The sequence below is a fragment of the Piliocolobus tephrosceles genome, chromosome 15 (genome assembly GCF_002776525.5).
Source record: "Piliocolobus tephrosceles isolate RC106 chromosome 15, ASM277652v3, whole genome shotgun sequence".
NCBI classification, from domain to species: domain Eukaryota; kingdom Metazoa; phylum Chordata; class Mammalia; order Primates; family Cercopithecidae; genus Piliocolobus; species Piliocolobus tephrosceles.
Genome location: NC_045448.1, coordinates 19,711,061 through 19,728,129, shown reverse-complemented (window position 1 = coordinate 19,728,129; position 17,069 = coordinate 19,711,061). Strand labels below are relative to the sequence as shown.

The window sequence follows — 17,069 nt, the reverse complement described above, 5'->3', positions numbered from 1 at the left end:
AAAGAATACAGTGGTCTCAGTTATTTATAAAACTTTAATGAGGGAGAGGCCCTAACTCTTCCTCAGCTCTACCGACTACTGAAAGGAAAAGCTGGTGCTGGGGAGCCCTCCACACCACTGACTGATGAATTTCAGCACGTCCTGGCACACTGGGCTGTGGGAGGTCTGTAAGCAAATGGAAGAACATGAGAGGAACTTGTTAATGCTGGAAATAGAAAATCAGCTCCATCGCAGGCTTCAGGGTCTGCACCTGCTTTCCTGCAATGCCACCCACCTTTCTAGTGTGTATGTGGGTTTTTTGTTTGTTTTGAGATGGAATCTTGCTTTGTCATCCAGGCTGGAGTGCAGTGGCGCGATCTCAGCTCACTGCAACCTCCACCTCCTGGGTTTAAACGATTCTCCTGCCTCAGCCTCCCGAGTAGCTGGGATTACAGGTGCATGCCACTACACCCGGCTAAGTTTTGTATTTTTAGTAGAGACGAGGTTTATAACCATGTTGGCCAGGGTGGTCTCAAACTCCTGACCTCAGGTGATCCACCTGCCTTGGCCTCCCGAAGTGCTGGGATTACAGGCGTGAGCCACCGCGCCCGGACTTGTTTTTTTTTTCTTTTTTAGTGCTGCCCTCTCTGCCTTCATTCTTCAAGTCCCCCTCTCTAACCTTGATGGCCATAAGGAATTTATTCCAGTTGTCCTTGTTAGCAGCCTTCCCTGGCCGCTTAAATTCAATTTTGTTCCTCAGAATGGGGTATCCTGTGGAGGAAGAAAAAAATGGTGAACTGGGGTTTGAGAGAGAATGAGGAGGGAAAAATGAGGAGCAGCCTGGGGGTAGAAAGCATGGTCCTGTCTTTTGTACCCTTTACTGAATCCTAGTAAAATTAAGTTTACTGATCCTGCTGCTTCCCACCCACCACAGGATCTGGGGTGCTGTAGGCTTCTATACCTGTAATAAGGCAGGGCAGGGCTTGAACCCCAGTGCTTGCTGCCACTAGGGAGGCCTCGTAGGCACCACGCTCATCCCGAGGCAGAACCTGCTCCAGCCGCTGGTCCATGGAGACTGTAAGCACCCAGTCTCGAACCTCTTCTCTCTCAGCCTCCTGGAAAGGACAAGAGGCAGTGGTAGCTTCACACAGGGCAGGGCAGGGCAAGTTGGGGTAGATGGGTGAAGAGGGGGTTTGCTAAGCCCTCATCCTGTATACCAGCTTTCAGCCACAAATCCTCCTTGGATTGGGGGATACAGTCACAGCTTTTTCTTTCTACTTTGCTTCTACTTTCAGTGAAAGAGTAGTGAGGGCTGAGGTCCTTCCAAAGATGGCAGCACAAAGATGTTCTCCCTCCTCAAGGCACTTACACTGGTGAGGCCTTCCCATTTTCCAACCCTGTGCCCTTACCGGTACATGCTGCTTGGCTGGGAGTGGCACCTCAAAGGGAATGTCTGTATCCTGAAAATCAGAGTGGTCAAGGCCATCCAGAGTCCCCTCCTCGATCGCCTGCAGTAGAGTGGGCAACCATGAGCTAGGCACAGCTTGCGACCGGCAAAAACCCCCACCCTTGGGACACAGCTTCCCTACGCACGTCGGTCAGGTCCAAAAAGCGATTGAGGAAGATCAATGCCATGTTCTCCCAGCCAACTGCCTGCAGCAGAGAAGAGTTGCAAATGGGAGTGAACAAGCTGGGTTTGAATGCTACTTCTCTGGGATCCAGATGCAAATGGGAGTGAGCAAGCTGGGCTTGAATGCTACTTCTCTGGGATCCAGGGAGAAAAATCCAGGAAGATACAGGAGGACTACATCCTCCGTAACATCAGCCCTACACTCAGCTTTCCTCTACCAGAGCAGAAAGGATATTCTATTTTCCAACTTTTGACTTCCTCCCATCTGCCCCACCCTTCCTTATCCCAGCTCACCTTGGCAGCAATGCCTGCTTCATAGAAGGCTTTGTCTACAGGTAGTAGCTGGGTGTGACGCAAGAGTGAAACAGAAAGTCTGGCAGCCACAGTTTCCTGGGATTAAAGTCAAAGCAATTATGAATATGGCACTAAAGTGACTGAGCTACCAGACCAATGATCCTGTAAGGCAGCCACAGAACTAAAAAACAACAATTATTATTAAACTGCTCTGGATCTCCAGCTGTTCTGGTCTTAGGGTTTTTTTTTTTTTTTTTTCTTTCCTTTTTTCTTTTCTCTGAACAATAGACCTGGGCCTAAGTTCAATTCTTTTTTTTTTTTTTTTTTTTTTTATTGTGCATCTCTCTCCCCCTCTCTCGCGTGCAGTGGTGCCATCTCAGCTCATTGCAACCTCTGCCTCCCGGATTCAAGCAATTCTCGTGCCTCAGCCTCCTGAGTAGCTACGACTACAAGCGCACACTAGCACACCTGGCTAATTTTTATATTTTTAGTAGAGATGGGGTTTCACCACGTTGGCCGGACTGGTCTCGAACTCCTGGCCACAAGTGATCCACCCGCCTCGGCCTCCCAAAGTGCTGGGATTACAGGGGTGAGCCACCGTGCCCGGCCACCTAGATTATTTCTAAGGTTCTTTCCACTTGTAGAATTCTATTGTCCAAATACATTAAATAAATATACAGTGAACAGTCACAAATAAGCCCCAAATATGTGTACATTATAAGAGGTGAATAAATAAATCATGGGATTTGGATGTTTAAACATAATGAGGCTGGGGCTGTGTGGGCACAGAGCCCTAAGAATGTCAGAAGAAGAAAACTTCAGCAAGGGCTAAAGATTTGTTTAGACAGAAGAGAAGCTGAAAGAGGTGGAGAGATTCCAGAGCCCAAGCTGAAGAATCCAGAATGTGAATCAATTCAGCTTTATACATCTGCGGATGAGCCCTTCTGACTGAGTGCTCCTCTGCCCTCCTACATCTCACCAGCTGTTTGACACTCTGGGCCGCAGAGCGCGTGGCATAGTAATGAGCGATCAGCAGCATCGTCTTGAACTCCTCATGGGCTGGAGAGTTTGCCTCACTGGACTTCACCAGGTTTTCACACTAGAGGAGGGAGACAGCACAGCCTGGCTCAGGGGTCAGAGGAGTGCCAGGGCCATAGAGTGGTCTCTGATGGCCACCTGGCAGAGGAAGGTAAAATACATCTGAGAATAAAGGTTTATGTGCATGAAAGAAGAGATGAGGACAAGGACAGACAGAGCAGCCCCTTCACTCCTGTCGACCCAACTTCCTCACCAGGTTGAAGAGGACATCTCGAAGATCAGCCCAGCTATGATAGGCCTCGGCACAGTTGGTTCCAGGAGAGCTCACCATGTCAGTGAAGATCCTTTTGTAGATATTGAAGTTCTAGAGGTAGAGGGGAGAAGGGCATCTGAGAAGGACACAGCTAGAAGAGAAAGTCAGTGGGAGTGGGGCCAAAGGGAGGAGAAACAGGCTCTGTGTGTAGAAATGGGTATGTGTGTGTGTGCAAGAGCTGGGAGACAGTGGCAGATGATTAAGTGCTGATTATTTTTAATGAAATGAATTATTTTTAAGTGCTGATTATTTTTGATGAAAAGAGGAAGAAATAACTTTCTTAGCTGGTGCTGTGTGAGTGCGGGCAACTGTACAAATGTAAATGCAGAGTCACAACATTAATGGGCTGTGACTCTCGGATCAGGCAGCAGTGTTCATTCTCTGGAGGAAGTCAGTAAAGGCCCTAGAGGTATGTGCAGGATTCAGCTCTGAAAGACAGGTGCCTGTGTATTTGCTAACAGCATGGGGAGCTCCATGGGTGTTTCTTCAAACAGAAGCTGGAAGTTTCTGCAAACTTCTCCCCATGCTCTTAGCAAATACACAGCCTCCAGAGAGGCTGTACCTTTCTGGAGATGCGCTGGGGGCTCTGGGCATGATGTTCTCTAAGGATAGAATCCTCTGAGAAGATAGTTCCTGAGAAGATAGGTGGTTCTAGAAGAGAAAGAGTTTCCTTGTGGAAACATTCAATCCAAGGAGAAGGCTGGTACCTGTGGGTTAGCAGGGGCTCCGTGCTGTACATATAGGGCCAATGCCTGGGCAGAGTTACCCTCCCGGATCAAGTGAGTTGCATACAAAGCCACGTACTTGTGCAGAATCTTGTAGTTCTGTACAGGGGTGGAGGAAAAGCATGCGTGAAGTTGGGATCAGCAAGACCAAGCAGTGAGGTGACTTGAGGCCATATATTTGTTGAGGAGACAAAGGGCATATGCAAACCTCTGACCCCAGTTTAAGATTGAGCTTATCTGATGCCCATTAGAAATCTTTGGGCTTTGGGTTTTTGTGGAGCTAGGAGAGATGCAGCTTTGAAGCAGGTGGGGAATCAAGGGAAAATGTAAAGAAAAACTGGGAATGGGAAGATAGCAGTACCTGCTTGGTAGCTGTTTCAATACACTTGTCCCACTGGCCCTGCTCCACATACAGGTCCAAAGCAGCTATCACATCCACACCCACCAGCTGGGTCAACGGAAGACAGAGTTACAAGAGAAAAGAGATGATATGAGGGAAAGAAGAGGGAGAGAATCTTGTGAGTCTCTCCCTGCATTCTGCCTCCTGCTAACTCTGCACGTCTCACCGAGTCCACTTTGCCCTGGTTCTTGAGGAACTCTTTATAATGCTGGTCCACATAGTCTTCGTACCTGTGAAGATATTCAGAGAACTCCATCTTCATATTCCAGAATACCAACCCTCCCCATAAGACTTTCTCCCAGTCTTTACAAAAGGAAGTAAAAGAGAATTTCCTGGTAAGAAGGGGTTACAAGCTTACCTGGGATCTAACTCCTTAGCTACACGCTTAGCCTTGTTCCACTCCTCACCCTCGATGAAAGCATCGATTGCTTCCTTGACAAGGTCCAGATTCAGATACAGCTCTGCAGCCTGCACAACGGGAAATCAGCATGGAGACTTTCTCCTCGCTCCTAGTCTTCCCGCTGTGAGCTCTCCCATCTGTTTCCCCAGGACTGCAAGCCTTGCCCACCAGGAGGCCCACTTCATACACCTTCCTGGGTGTAGATGTCACCCTTGCACCCATCTCTGTGAAATCTATTTCTGTTCCATCCCAGCACCCTGCTTACTGCACTGTGCTTTCCAATTCCAATCAGCTGGGGTCCTACAGCCAGAACGACCTCCATATTACGTTGGGGAGGCAGAAACTTGATGGAGAGTTCGGCTGCCTGAGTGGTTGAAGAGAAGATGGAAATGGGTAGGAGAGACAAATACCGCTGAGTCCTCAGCCTGATCCATTTCATACATTTTTCTCCTCCAGATGCCCACTTTTTCTCTTACTCTCTCCTTCAACCTTGTACCCTCCTGGGCAGAGCCTGGCCCACGGTCCATTAAATCCTTTAATTAGCCATCAGTGGACCTATCTTTCCTCTCAGTTCATTAACTCTTTCAGACACTTCCTGTGCTGCCTGAGGTCACTGCATTTGAACCTTCTACCTTTGACAAAATCATTTTCAAGGTCTTTGTCATAAGTAAAATCTTCGTAGCAGAGTACAGAGAAAGGACTCCTAAAATGAGGAGTCCAGGGCATTCTGTAACTATTTGTGTTGGGCTTTTATGAGCTTTGGTTTCTTCATTCGTACACACTGGATTTTGAAGACTTAGTATAAAAAAAGAATGGAAAACATCTAAATAATGTGTGTGAGTACATGTTGAAATGGTAGTATTTTATTTAATTTTTTTGAGACAGAGTCTTGCTATGTCGCCTAGGCTGGAGTGAAGTGGCACAATCTCAGCTCACTGCAACCTCTGCCTCCCAGGTTCAAGCAATTCTCTTGCCTCAGCCTCCTGAGTAGCTCGGATTACAGGCCCCCCACCCGCCCCCACCGCCACCATGCCCAGCTAAGTTTTGTATTTTTGGTAGAGACGGGGTTTCACCATGTTGGCCAGGCTGGTCTCAAACTCCTGACCTCAAGTGATCTGCCTGCCTTGGCCTCCCAAAGTTCTGGGATTACAGGCAGGAACCACTGTGCCCAGACGAAATGGTGGTATTTTAGATATACTGTGTTAAACAAAATATATTACAATGATTTTCACATTTCTTTTTACTCTTTTTAAACGTGGCTACTAGAAAATTTAAATGACATGTATGGCTTACATTTGTGGACTGCATTATATTTCTAGTGCCAGTGCTGGTACAGATGATCTTGATGATACCTTTCAACACTTAAAACTCAGAAATTCCACAAAAGCAAGTGTTCTATGAGAGCACACTGTTTCCATTAGGACACTGACATCTTCACCAGATTTCAATTTCCACACAATCCAATTTAGCTGTAGTTTATGCTGATCCCCTCTGGTCTTTCCCTCACCTGTTCTTGCCTCCCTTTCTTACTGCCAAGCCATTCAAAGCTTAATCTGCCCTGTCCGCATCAGGAAGCCATCTTCTGACTAATCTGAAGAAGGTACAGTCATGCCTTGCTCCCGAGTTACACGTATCAGATACTCAATACTGCCAATTAAAATCTGCTAGAACCTCAAAACCAATCATCAGCCCCTCTTTCTACTTCTCTCCCTCTAACTTCTAGGGGTTATTCAATTATAAGACCTCAAAAGGCCGGGCACAGTGGCTCACGCCCGTAATCCCAGCACTTCGGGAGGCCGAGGAGGGTGGATCACGAGGTCAGGAGATTGAGACCATCCTGGCTAACACAGTGAAACCCCGTCTCTACTAAAAGAAACACAACAAAATCAGCTGGGTGTGGTGGCGGGCACCTGTAGTCCCAGCTACTCAGGAGGCTGTGGCAGGAGTATGGCGTGAACCCGGGAGGCGGAGCTTGCAGTGAGCTGAGATCACACCATTGCACTACAGCCTGGGCGACAGAGCAAGACTCCGTATGTAACAAACCTGCATGTTGTGCACATGTACCCTAGAACTTAAAGTATAAAAAACTATACGTGCATCCCAATTTTAAAGATATTAAAATATAATTTTATATATATATATGCCACTGTTAACTTTATGTATCAATTTGACTGGGCTACAGGGTATCCAGGTATTTGGTCAGACATTATTCTGGGTGTTTCTGTAAGTGTTTTTGGATGAGGTTAACATTTAAATTGGTAGACTGAGTAAAGCAAATTGCCCTCTCTACTGTAGATAGACCTCATCTAATCATTTCAAGGCGTGAACAGAACATAGAGGCTGGCTCCTTCCCAAGTTAGAGAGAATTCTTCCTGTTTGACTGCCTTTAAACTGGGACACTGGCTTCTTCCTGCCTTCAGATTTGAACTGAAACATCAGCTCTTCCTGGGACTCAAGCTTGCTGGCCTTCAAACAGGAACTACACCATCAGTTCTCCTGGGTTTTCAGTTTGCCAGTTCACCTGCAGATCTTGGGCCTTGTCTACCTCCATAACTGCATGAGCCACTTCCTTTTAATACATCTCTTTATATACATGTACACACATATACCTACAGTCATGCATTGTCTAATGATGGGTATGTTCTGAGAAATGTGTCCTTAGGGGATTTCATCGTTATGTAAACATCACAGCACAAACCTAGATGGTACAGTCTACTATACACCAAGGTAGAGGTTGCGTAGAACTTATTGCTCCTAGGCTACAAACCTGTTCAGCACATTTCTGTACTGACTACTGTAGGCAACCATAACACAATGGTAAGTATTTGTATACTGAACCTATCTAAGGCCAGGCGTGGGATCATCTCAAGTGATCCACCCGCCCTGGCTTCCAAAGTGCTACAATTATAGGTGTGAGCCACCACGCCCACCCATGTGGTCTACTGTTGACTAAAACGTTGTTATATGGCATATGACTGTATATATCCTGTTGGTTTCTCCAATACAGTATGTCTTATTATTTGTGACACATACTGGCCTGGCTTAATTTGCTGGAGGCTTCTTTTCAGGAAATGTTGGGTGGGGGAGACTGAGCCCAAGCTTTTTTCATGTTCCCTGTCTGGCCAGTTCCTGTGCATGGGGTTGCCCTTCCAGCTCCTATCCAAGTCCTCCCTCCTCCTTCACAGAGGCTTCCTGACCCCTCTAGCCCACAGAGATCTCACCGTTCTCTGAATTCTACTTTAAATCATGCACTTTAGTCTTTACTCAGATATGATATTGAGCCATGTGTTGGTCTAACTCCCCTAACTTTTGGCTGTCAGGGTCTGTCTTATGTCCACTTTTACAGCCTTCAGAGGTTCTGGCTCTATCATCCAGCAGGCACTCCACAGATTCCTGCTACCTGACTGAAAAGAAAAAGACACAAGAGGAAAGAGCTGCAGATGTGAGAAGTGGAGCTGAGTGTGAACAGAGGCCTAGGGAGAAGGAACACCAGAAAGGGCCTGCTGCCCTCACCTTCATCCAGCACTTCTCCGCCAGTCCACTGTTCCCAGAGTCTCGCACTTTGAGGTAGCAGTCCACAGCACGGCTGTACTCTCCAGCCTGCTCCCAGCGTCGAGCTTGTTCCACGAGTCCCTCCACACCTCTGTGGAGATGAGAACGCTGGGACTTGGCATGGGGGTGGGGAGCAGCGTGCTCTATCCTGTGCACACCTCATGACCCTCCCAGCCCTGCCAATGCTGCCTGGACCTCTGGCCTCATACCTGGCCCCCTTCTTAGTAGCTTCCCGCTCATACTCTTCCTGCAGAGCCTCCAGCTGGCTGGGCACATAGTCCTTGCAGATCCGCAGAGCGTCACTCCATAATCCAGCCTCCTGCTCAGATTTCCAGGTATCAAGAGGGCAGAGGCAGGCATGACACTTCCCACTGCCACACAGGTGCTCTGGCCCACAGATTCCTGGGTCCTTGGACCTCTCTTCTCCTTCCTCTTTCCTGTCTTTCCCACTCCCCAATACTAACCTCCCTGATGTTTCTTCATACCAGGGGTCAGTGTGGCTCTCTGTGGGCTCTCAGAACCTCTTCCCCTCCCCTCATGGCCCTGCATCCAGTGCCCCACCTTATAATAATTGAGGGCCAGGCCTGGTCTCTGGGCCCGGAGCAGCAGCCCTTCTGCTTTCTGAAAGTCCTTCTCCTCCAAGGCCCCCCGGGCCTGTCCCACAAGCACCTCGGCGACACTGTCAGGGTCGTGGGCCTCAGCCACACGCTGAGCGGCCTCCCAATCCTGGTTATGGACAAACCTGCCTCCAGATGGGGACAGAGGAGAGACTGAGTATAGGACTGAGGCCCCAGTAGTGGGAGACAAACAGCCATGTCACTGAGGGGTGTAACACTGATTTGTTCTAGGTTTGAGTGAAGGTCAAGATAACCATGAAAGATCCTAGGACTGTGACTGGGGAAACAGGATTAAGGAATGTATGGGGTAACTCACATGAGGACTGCTTCCTTGGGTTTACCAGCTCTGATGAATTCAGCTTCAGCCTCTTCGAATTTCCCCTACAGGGAGAGCAAGTCAGCCGTGCATGGTGAGAAGGAGACTGGCATCACAGGCAGGCATGAGCCTGGGGGTATGCACACCCAGGAGCAGTGCACTAGGGGATGGAGTAAGAGGGCTCTGCGGTCAGGGTCCAAGTCACACCCATACCTCATCCTCCAGGAACATAGCGTATTTGAGATGAACCTCAGGGGTTTTGTGCTTGAGGGCCAGCCGAGAGAGTTCAAACGCAAATTCAAAGGAGCTGAAACACAAAGTGCAGATAAGGTTTTCTTACTTCATGCTTCCATTCAAAAAAGGAACAAGACAAGACAAAACAGAAAGGACAGAGTTGAGGGAAGAAAAAGTGACAGATTTAAGGATAACGGATATGAAGTGACAGAAGAGCATAGAGAGATAAAAAGGAAGACAGGCAGGCAGCCCTGTGAAGACCACATCACTGTCAGTGTGGATCAAGAGATGTCTGGAAAAGCCTATGCCTTCCCTGAGGCCAGCTGCTCCTGAGGAAGGAGTTTGGGCCTGCAAAGGGGAAGGGAGGAGTGAGCCTCGCAGCCCTACGCTGACAGGGCTAGGAGGGCTCCTGGTGCTCACCACCTCCTCCTGAGCTCCAGCTACATTAGCAGATATATAGTCTCCGCAAAAAATGAGCAAGACCACCCTCAGCATCAGACTCCATGATTGGCACTGATAACAGTAGCTTAAGAAAAGTTCACTTTGCTCTTTCAGCTATCTTTCCGTGCCGCCACAATGGTGTGCATGAATGTCCTGGCTGATGCGCTCAAGAGCATCAATAACGCCGGAAAGAGAGGCAAACGCCAGGTCCTTATTAGGCTGTGCTCCAGAGTCATCGTCTGGTTTCTAATTGTGATGCTGAAGTATGGTAAATTGGTGATTTTGAAATCATTAATGATCACAGCTAGGAAAACTGCTGTGAACCTCACAGGCAGGCTAAACAAGTGCAGAGTGATCAGCCCCAGATTTGACGTGCAACTCAGAGATCTACAAAAATGGCAGAATAATCTGCTCCCATCCTGCCAGTTTGGTTTCATTGTACTGACAACCTCAGCTGGCATCATGGACCATGAAGAAGCAAGACAACACACACGAGGGAAAATCCTGGGATTCTTTTTCTAGAGCTGTAATACATATTTACAAATAAAATGCCTCATGGACTCTGGTGCTTCCAAAACAAAGAAAAGTTCGGCCGGGTGCAGTGGCTCACGCCTGTAATCCCAGCAATTTGGGAGGCCAAGGTGGGCGGATCACGAGGTCAAGAGATCAAGACCATCCTGGCAAACATGGTGAAACCCCATCCCTACTAAAAATACAAAAATTAGCTGAGCGTGGTGGCGCGTGCCTGTAGTCCCAGCTACTTGGGAGGCTGAGGCAGGAGAATCATTTGAACCAGGAGGCGGAGGTTGCAGTGAGTCAATATCGTGCCACTGCACTCCAGCCTGGCAACAGAGCGAGACCCTGTCTCAAAAAAAAAAAAAAAAAAAGTTCACTCTGCATTTGACAGAATCACACTTCCATTACCCAGGAGTAAGTTATTGGTTTAGTGCAGTCTGCAGTCCTAGCTTTACAATGTGTTTCCTCTCCACCCTTCTCAGAACAGCCAAAGGTTAAACACTGTTCTGAGTCCCTAGGGAATAAGGAGCAGTTAATTTATTCATGTCACTCTATCATGTCCTTCCAAGGATCTTTCAGTTATACATCAATTTTCTTTCTCTAGATAGTGGCTCTGCCTGCGATGGGGCCCGTGGAGAGAAAGCTTGGGGCCTCACCGATTGTCCGCAGCGTGGTCAACAGCAGCTTCCAGGAGTCCCAGCTTGTTAAGCAGTCTAACTGCAGCCTCTCCTCCCAGGCTCTTTGCCCACAGATAGGCCACGTGTTTCTGGGCATTAGCCCCTCCTTGAGTCCTGGCCACCTGTAAAGCAAAGTCACTCAATAATCCTTCAATACAGAGCTGCTCCCTTCTTATCTCTGACTTCGGCTTTGACAAGGATCCAATAACTGTTCAAAATTGAAGAGAAAGAGGCTGGGCGCGGTGGCTCATACCTATAAGCCCAGCATTTTGGGAGGCCGAGGCAGGAGGATCACTTGAGGTCAGGAATTCGAGACCAGCATGGCCAACATAGTGAAACCCTATCTCTACTAAAAATATAAAAATTAGTTGGGCACGGTGGTGAGTGCCTGTAATCCCAGCTACTCGGGAGGCTGAGGCAGAAAAATTGCTTGAACCCAAGAGGTGGAGGTTCCAGTAAGCCAAGACTGTGCCACCACACTTCAGCCTGGGTGACAGAGCAAGACTCTGTCTCAAAAAATAAAGTAAAATAAAAAGTTAACAGGAAAAGGGCTAAATTTCAGGGTTTCTTAACTTAGGGTGAAGTACTTAGGGTCCAAGGATAGGCTTCACCTGGTCCACAGACCCTTAAAACTTTAAGTGAAATTTTCTGTATACAGATGTGGACATGGTTCTGGCAAGAGAGACTCTGATCTTCACTACATTTTCAAAGATGCTCTGACCAATTGTGAATTAGTCACTTAAAGTGGAAAAGAAGGGCTGGGCATGGTGGCTCATAGCTGTAATCCCAACACTTTGGGAGGCCAAGGCAGGTGGATCGCTTGAGCCCAGGAGTTTAAGACCAGCTTGGGCAACATGGTGAAAACCTGTCTCTACAAAAACATTAAAAAATTCGCCAACCGTGGTGGTGCACACCTGTAGTCCCAGCTACTCAGGAGGTTGAGGTGGGAGGATTGATTGCTTAAGCTCAGGAGGTCAAGGCTGCAGTGAGCCATAATTGCACCACTGCACTCCAGCCTGGGTGACAGAGTGAGACCCTTTCTGAAAAAAAAGGAAAAAACGTGGGAAAGAAGGATGGATGTATCTCTCAGCGTGGCCTGAACTCCTTACCCGGTAGGCCTCTTCCCAAAGCCCACTGGCCCGGTACATGTTCACTGTTGCCTTCCATTCCTGGGCCTCGAGGTAGTGGTACTCGGCCTCCTGTAGTCGGCCTTCAGCCTCCAGCTCCTGCAGGAAGGTGAGTCAGGATGGAGAGATGGGGAGATGGAGCCTGGTTGGGGAAGAGATAGGTAGAGCCAGGAGAAGGGCTCACCTTGCCCAGATGTAGGTGTGTGTCACTGAGGAGATCTGGATGGTGCTTCCCTACCAAACGGATCACGTCATCATACAACTTGTGCTTTTTGTACATGATGATGGCAAGATCAGGCTCTTCTACTGTCACATATAGCCTGGGGAAGGGAGATACATCTGGGGCCTCCTAGACCCGATTCCTGCTGTCACTGCCTTCTGGGCAGAAGGTACACATCCTTAGGCCGCATCCCTCCTCCCAGCCTTGAAATCTCATCTCCAACTACACCTCCTCTGAGACCACGGCTCACCTTTCAGCCTCACGGTACTTGCCCTGCTTCTCCATTTCCTGGGCCTGAGTGATGTATAGCACTGACACATCTTCTGGTCTCATGCATTTCATCGCCAGCTGTGGAGGCACAGAGGCAGGGCAGCCTCAGGTCCAATTCCCCAGGGAAGCAGGGCTTCAAGGAAACCTGCTTGTTCAGAAGCTCTGAACTCTCCCAACAATCACAGGAGTTTGGTTATTGCCACTCTACTAGTGAGGTCGGGGAATTCCAAGTCCATAAGAAGCAGAGGAAGAACTATATTCCGCTAAGGTGGGAGGGTCTGCGATGCCTTGTGCTGGGTCATACACTCCCATTACCGCTGTAACCACTGGGCTCTGAAGTGTAGGGGTGAGAACAAAGACATCAATGTGACCAGAGGCGTCAGGAGTGGTAGTTCAGATTCCCCAGCTCCCAAGCCCATCTGCTCCTTCAGAATGATAGATAGGTCTGGAAACAAGGGCCTCTCTTCATCCCTTCCTTTCCCTATGGCTAGGGATCAAAGTGGCTCAGACTGTTTTCTGGTACTCTTTGTCAGCTTTCAGGGAGTCAAGCGAAGAGGAGAAACAGAGACCGAGGAATGAGGCCACACTTCCACTAAGGCAGAGTTCTCTTACCATGAACTCCACTCATCCCTACCTTGTGGGCTTGTTCCCAACGGCCAGCCTGGGTGTACATGTCTATAGCATCTTTTGTCCGGTCTCCCTTAGTGTAGAGCTCCTCAGCAATCTGTAGTTGATGGGAGGTAGATACAAAAGGTCAGAGCAACAGACTTAAAGCACCTTGAACCCACAAAGAACAAACCTCGGCTGGGATGGTGGAGAGCCTGCAATACAACCTTGTAATGATAGAGAAGAAACGATGAGTATGGGTGTCTCGTATATTCTACCATTTAAAAAGAAAGACCAGCCCCAAGCAGTATGAGGACAATACAGTGGAATTCAAAAGGGCCTCACATTTCTGCAATGCAAAGCAATTTTATATTGTCACTATGTTAGCGTTATTCACGAAGAATCACTCATGCTGGCTGGGACAGAGCTAGAGACTCACTTTTTTTTTTTTTTTTTTTTTTTTGAGACGGAGTCTCGCTCTGTCGCCCAGGCTGGAGTGCAGTGGCCGGATCTCAGCTCACTGCAAGCTCCGCCTCCCGGGTTTACGCCATTCTCCTGCCTCAGCCTCCCGAGTAGCTGGGACTACAGGTGCTCGCCACCTTGCCCGGCTAATTTTTTGTATTCTTTAGTAGAGACAGGGTTTCACCGGGTTAGCCAGGATGGTCTTGATCTCCTGACCTCATGATCCGCCCGTCTCGGCCTCCCAAAGTGCTGGGATTACAGGCTTGAGCCACCGAGCCCGGCAAGACTCACTTTATGTATCTGGGGTGAAGGGAGGTATCAGTGTCACACTGGAAGGAAATTGGGAAAGTAAACTGTTCTCTTCCCATTCAAGGTTGTGATGCTGTTTGGGGCACAGAAAGAAGGATCTGGTGAGCTTGCCTCCACTTCCTGTTTTGGGTTCTCTCATTGTTATCCTCTACTGCATCGCCTCGTGCTGCGAAAAGGGACTCTTCCTCACCTCATACTCCTGCAGGGATGCATAGTGTTGGGCCACAAGAGGATAGTATTTGGACGCGGTGTTCCGGTCCTGTAGATCTAATATATAAATTGCCTTCTTCCACTGGCGGGCACCCAGGGCGGCCTCAATTGCCTTAATGGAGCACCTGGCAAAGTTGAGAAAGATATAAATATGTGGGATGAAAGATGAAGATGAATGGAGGTAAAGGGACCCCTTAAGCACACATCAACCTACATTTTGGGATACCTTCTTTTAAGCCTTGGTGTCCTTACTTGCTCTACTGCCCCTCACTTCACACCTAAATCTCCTTTACATTCCCATACTCCCATACCTGGCTTCGATGTAGTGATTAATGGCTGCATCAAGCTGCTTCTGCTGCACCAGGTGGTCCCCCCATGCCTCCTCTAGTTTCACCACCTCCACTGGGAAGGCCAATCGAGCCAGCTCTACCGCTGCCAGGGAGAGAAAAGGTGCTCAGCCCAGATTTCCAGAGATGGGCCTCAGGAAAAAGGTAGGACAGGGAGATGAAGCATGGAGAATGGGTAAGAAGGGGAGGAATGGAGAACTGGAGCCAGGCAACCTGAACACACACACCAAGGGGTGCCGGGGAATCAGAGGGGCAAGAGTCCACAACAGTAAAGGATGGCTCATAGGTGGCTAGTACCTTTCATGAATGCGTTGCCTTTACGGTAGCACTCCAGGGCCTTCTGTGGATTGTGAATCCTCTCAAAGAGATCACCTGCCTATTAACACATAGCACATTACTATGATACCCCTACAACACAAAGAACTAAGTATTAGCTCCAAAAACAAGGGAACACCAGCAGTCAGGAAGTGCTCTGCACCCCAAGACTCCTCTAGGTGAGGGAAGGGTCCTGAGCTCTGGACATAAGGGCTAGGAAAAGGAAGCCAGCATACCCTTTCGTAGAGTTCCCCCTTGATAAGGGCCGCAGTGATGTCTTCTACCAGCTCTGTGTTGGCTAGCAGTTCCTCTCGGGTCAGCACCAGCCGAGCAGCTTTGGCAGGGAGCCCAGCTTTGAGGTAGAGGCTGATGGCTGCTAGCCCATCCCCTTGGCTCTCCTGTAGTTCACCTGCTCGCTCCTCCTGCTGTGTGTCCATGAGCCACTGGTAGTAACTACGGCGTAGCTTCTCTAGGGCTGGGTGCCCCTGGACACACACAGAGGAGAACTAGAAGTCACATCCCCCTTCCTACCCTTCTGCCTCCCATGCTTCTCCAATCCCTCTATAACAAGGGGAATGCTCCTGGGTCAGTAGTATCCTAACTCCTCACCACGTCAAGTCCAAGCCCCAACCCTGTTCTGGTTTCTATGGCCTCATTGACAAAAGAAGGTTTTTGAAATTGGCAGAACCAAATTCCCAACAACCGTGGAGAAGACAAAACAGGTACCTTGGCTTCAGCCACAGCGATACACTCTTCCCAACGGTGTAGCTCCTGGTACATGCCCATGGCCTCCTCCACAGCGTTCTAGGGGAAACAGGCAGAGCGGAGAGGGATGCCAGAAAGACATGAGGATCAGAAAGCCACAAGCTCTCCTCAGCCTGGCTATGATGCCAGCACATGACGACCAAAAGCCTTACCTTTTAACTACTATACCAGCAGAAATATTGGGAAACTAAAAGAAGCTTAAGCTTCAGGCCTCCTTATTCGCACAGGCCCTTTCCAAGGCAACTGTTCTTTTTTTGAGACAGAGTCTCACTCTGTTGCTGAGGCTAAAGTGCAGTGGTGCGATCTCGGCTCACTGCAAACTCCACTTCCTTGGCTCAAGCGATTCTCCTGCCTCAGCCTCCCAAGTAGCTGGGATTACAGGCATGCGCCACCATGCCTGGCTAATTTTTTGTATTTTTAGTAGAGATGGGGTTTCACTATGTTGGCCAGGCTGGTCTTGAACTCATGACCTCATGTGACCCACCTGCCTCAGCCTCCCAAAGTGCTGGGATTACTGGCGTGAGCCACCACACCCGGCCTAAGGCAAATGTTCTTAAAGAGAGCTCCTCCAATTGTATAAGCTTCCGGCCCACAAAACCTGGATCTACCCCTATGCATAAGAACTGCAAAGACAGGGCCGGGCACAGTGGCTCAAGCCTGTAATCCCAGCACTTTGGGAGGCTGAGACGGGTGGATCACGAGATCAGGAGATTGAGACCATCTGGCCTACACGGTGAAACCCTGTCTCTACTAAAAACTACAAAAAACTAGCCGGGCGAGATGGCGGGCGCCTGTAGTCCCAGCTACTCGGGAGGCTGAGGCAGGAGAATGGCGTGAACCCGGGAGGCAGAGGTTGCAGTGAGCCGAGATTGCGCCACTGCACTCCAGCCTGGGTGACAGAGCGAGACTCTGTCTCAAAAAAAAAAAAAAGAACTGCAAAGACAGGCTCTGGACTACAGGGTAGTAGTAGACTGCATATGAAAGAAGGTAGTAATCAAAGTCCAAATAAGGAAGTTTGTCTAGAAAAGTAAGGACTAACACAAGAGGAGGAAATTAAGGAAGGGGTGAAACTAACTATATAAACCTCTTTGAAAGTTTTCACCAAACCTTTGGAAGCCTAGCTCACCAGCACGCTTTCCTCCCTTGAGTTTGCATCCCCTCTTCCATCCTGTCTCTCTTTTCCTATTACCTGTTCCAAAAAGATCATTTCGGCCAGTTTGTAGTTCTTTTCCAGCATGGCTAGACGTGCTCGGACCTGATAAAAGTCTGTTCCTTCTCCGCCCTGTGGGGGAAAAAGGAGGTTTTG

The 17,069-nt window shown here is 48.8% G+C and overlaps 1 protein-coding gene across 2 annotated transcripts in view; it reads right to left on the bottom strand.

The window, feature by feature from the left end:
• Positions 1–16: 16 nt before the first annotated feature.
• The window catches only part of LOC113223697 (intraflagellar transport protein 172 homolog), a 43,946-nt gene continuing 26,893 nt past the window's right edge, over positions 17–17,069 (bottom strand). The window contains exons 20-48 of one of the 2 annotated variants that reach the window (XM_026453090.1): positions 16,953–17,045; positions 15,725–15,802; positions 15,235–15,483; positions 14,981–15,059; positions 14,648–14,768; positions 14,317–14,461; positions 13,384–13,473; positions 12,730–12,827; positions 12,444–12,579; positions 12,242–12,358; positions 11,112–11,254; positions 9,478–9,571; positions 9,265–9,329; positions 8,893–9,073; positions 8,541–8,650; positions 8,293–8,422; positions 5,045–5,143; positions 4,738–4,847; positions 4,546–4,609; positions 4,341–4,427; positions 3,962–4,078; positions 3,195–3,305; positions 2,883–3,002; positions 1,904–1,999; positions 1,573–1,632; positions 1,389–1,487; positions 941–1,094; positions 659–750; positions 17–165 (exon numbers count right to left, since the gene is read on the bottom strand). In XM_026453090.1, coding sequence (XP_026308875.1) covers positions 76–165; positions 659–750; positions 941–1,094; positions 1,389–1,487; positions 1,573–1,632; positions 1,904–1,999; positions 2,883–3,002; positions 3,195–3,305; positions 3,962–4,078; positions 4,341–4,427; positions 4,546–4,609; positions 4,738–4,847; positions 5,045–5,143; positions 8,293–8,422; positions 8,541–8,650; positions 8,893–9,073; positions 9,265–9,329; positions 9,478–9,571; positions 11,112–11,254; positions 12,242–12,358; positions 12,444–12,579; positions 12,730–12,827; positions 13,384–13,473; positions 14,317–14,461; positions 14,648–14,768; positions 14,981–15,059; positions 15,235–15,483; positions 15,725–15,802; positions 16,953–17,045 — 3,228 coding nt within the window. In that variant the 3' untranslated portion in view covers positions 17–75. The remainder of the gene's footprint in view (positions 166–658; positions 751–940; positions 1,095–1,388; positions 1,488–1,572; positions 1,633–1,903; positions 2,000–2,882; positions 3,003–3,194; positions 3,306–3,961; positions 4,079–4,340; positions 4,428–4,545; positions 4,610–4,737; positions 4,848–5,044; positions 5,144–8,292; positions 8,423–8,540; positions 8,651–8,892; positions 9,074–9,264; positions 9,330–9,477; positions 9,572–11,111; positions 11,255–12,241; positions 12,359–12,443; positions 12,580–12,729; positions 12,828–13,383; positions 13,474–14,316; positions 14,462–14,647; positions 14,769–14,980; positions 15,060–15,234; positions 15,484–15,724; positions 15,803–16,952; positions 17,046–17,069) is intronic. The other variant, XM_026453091.1, reaches the window with a different exon arrangement.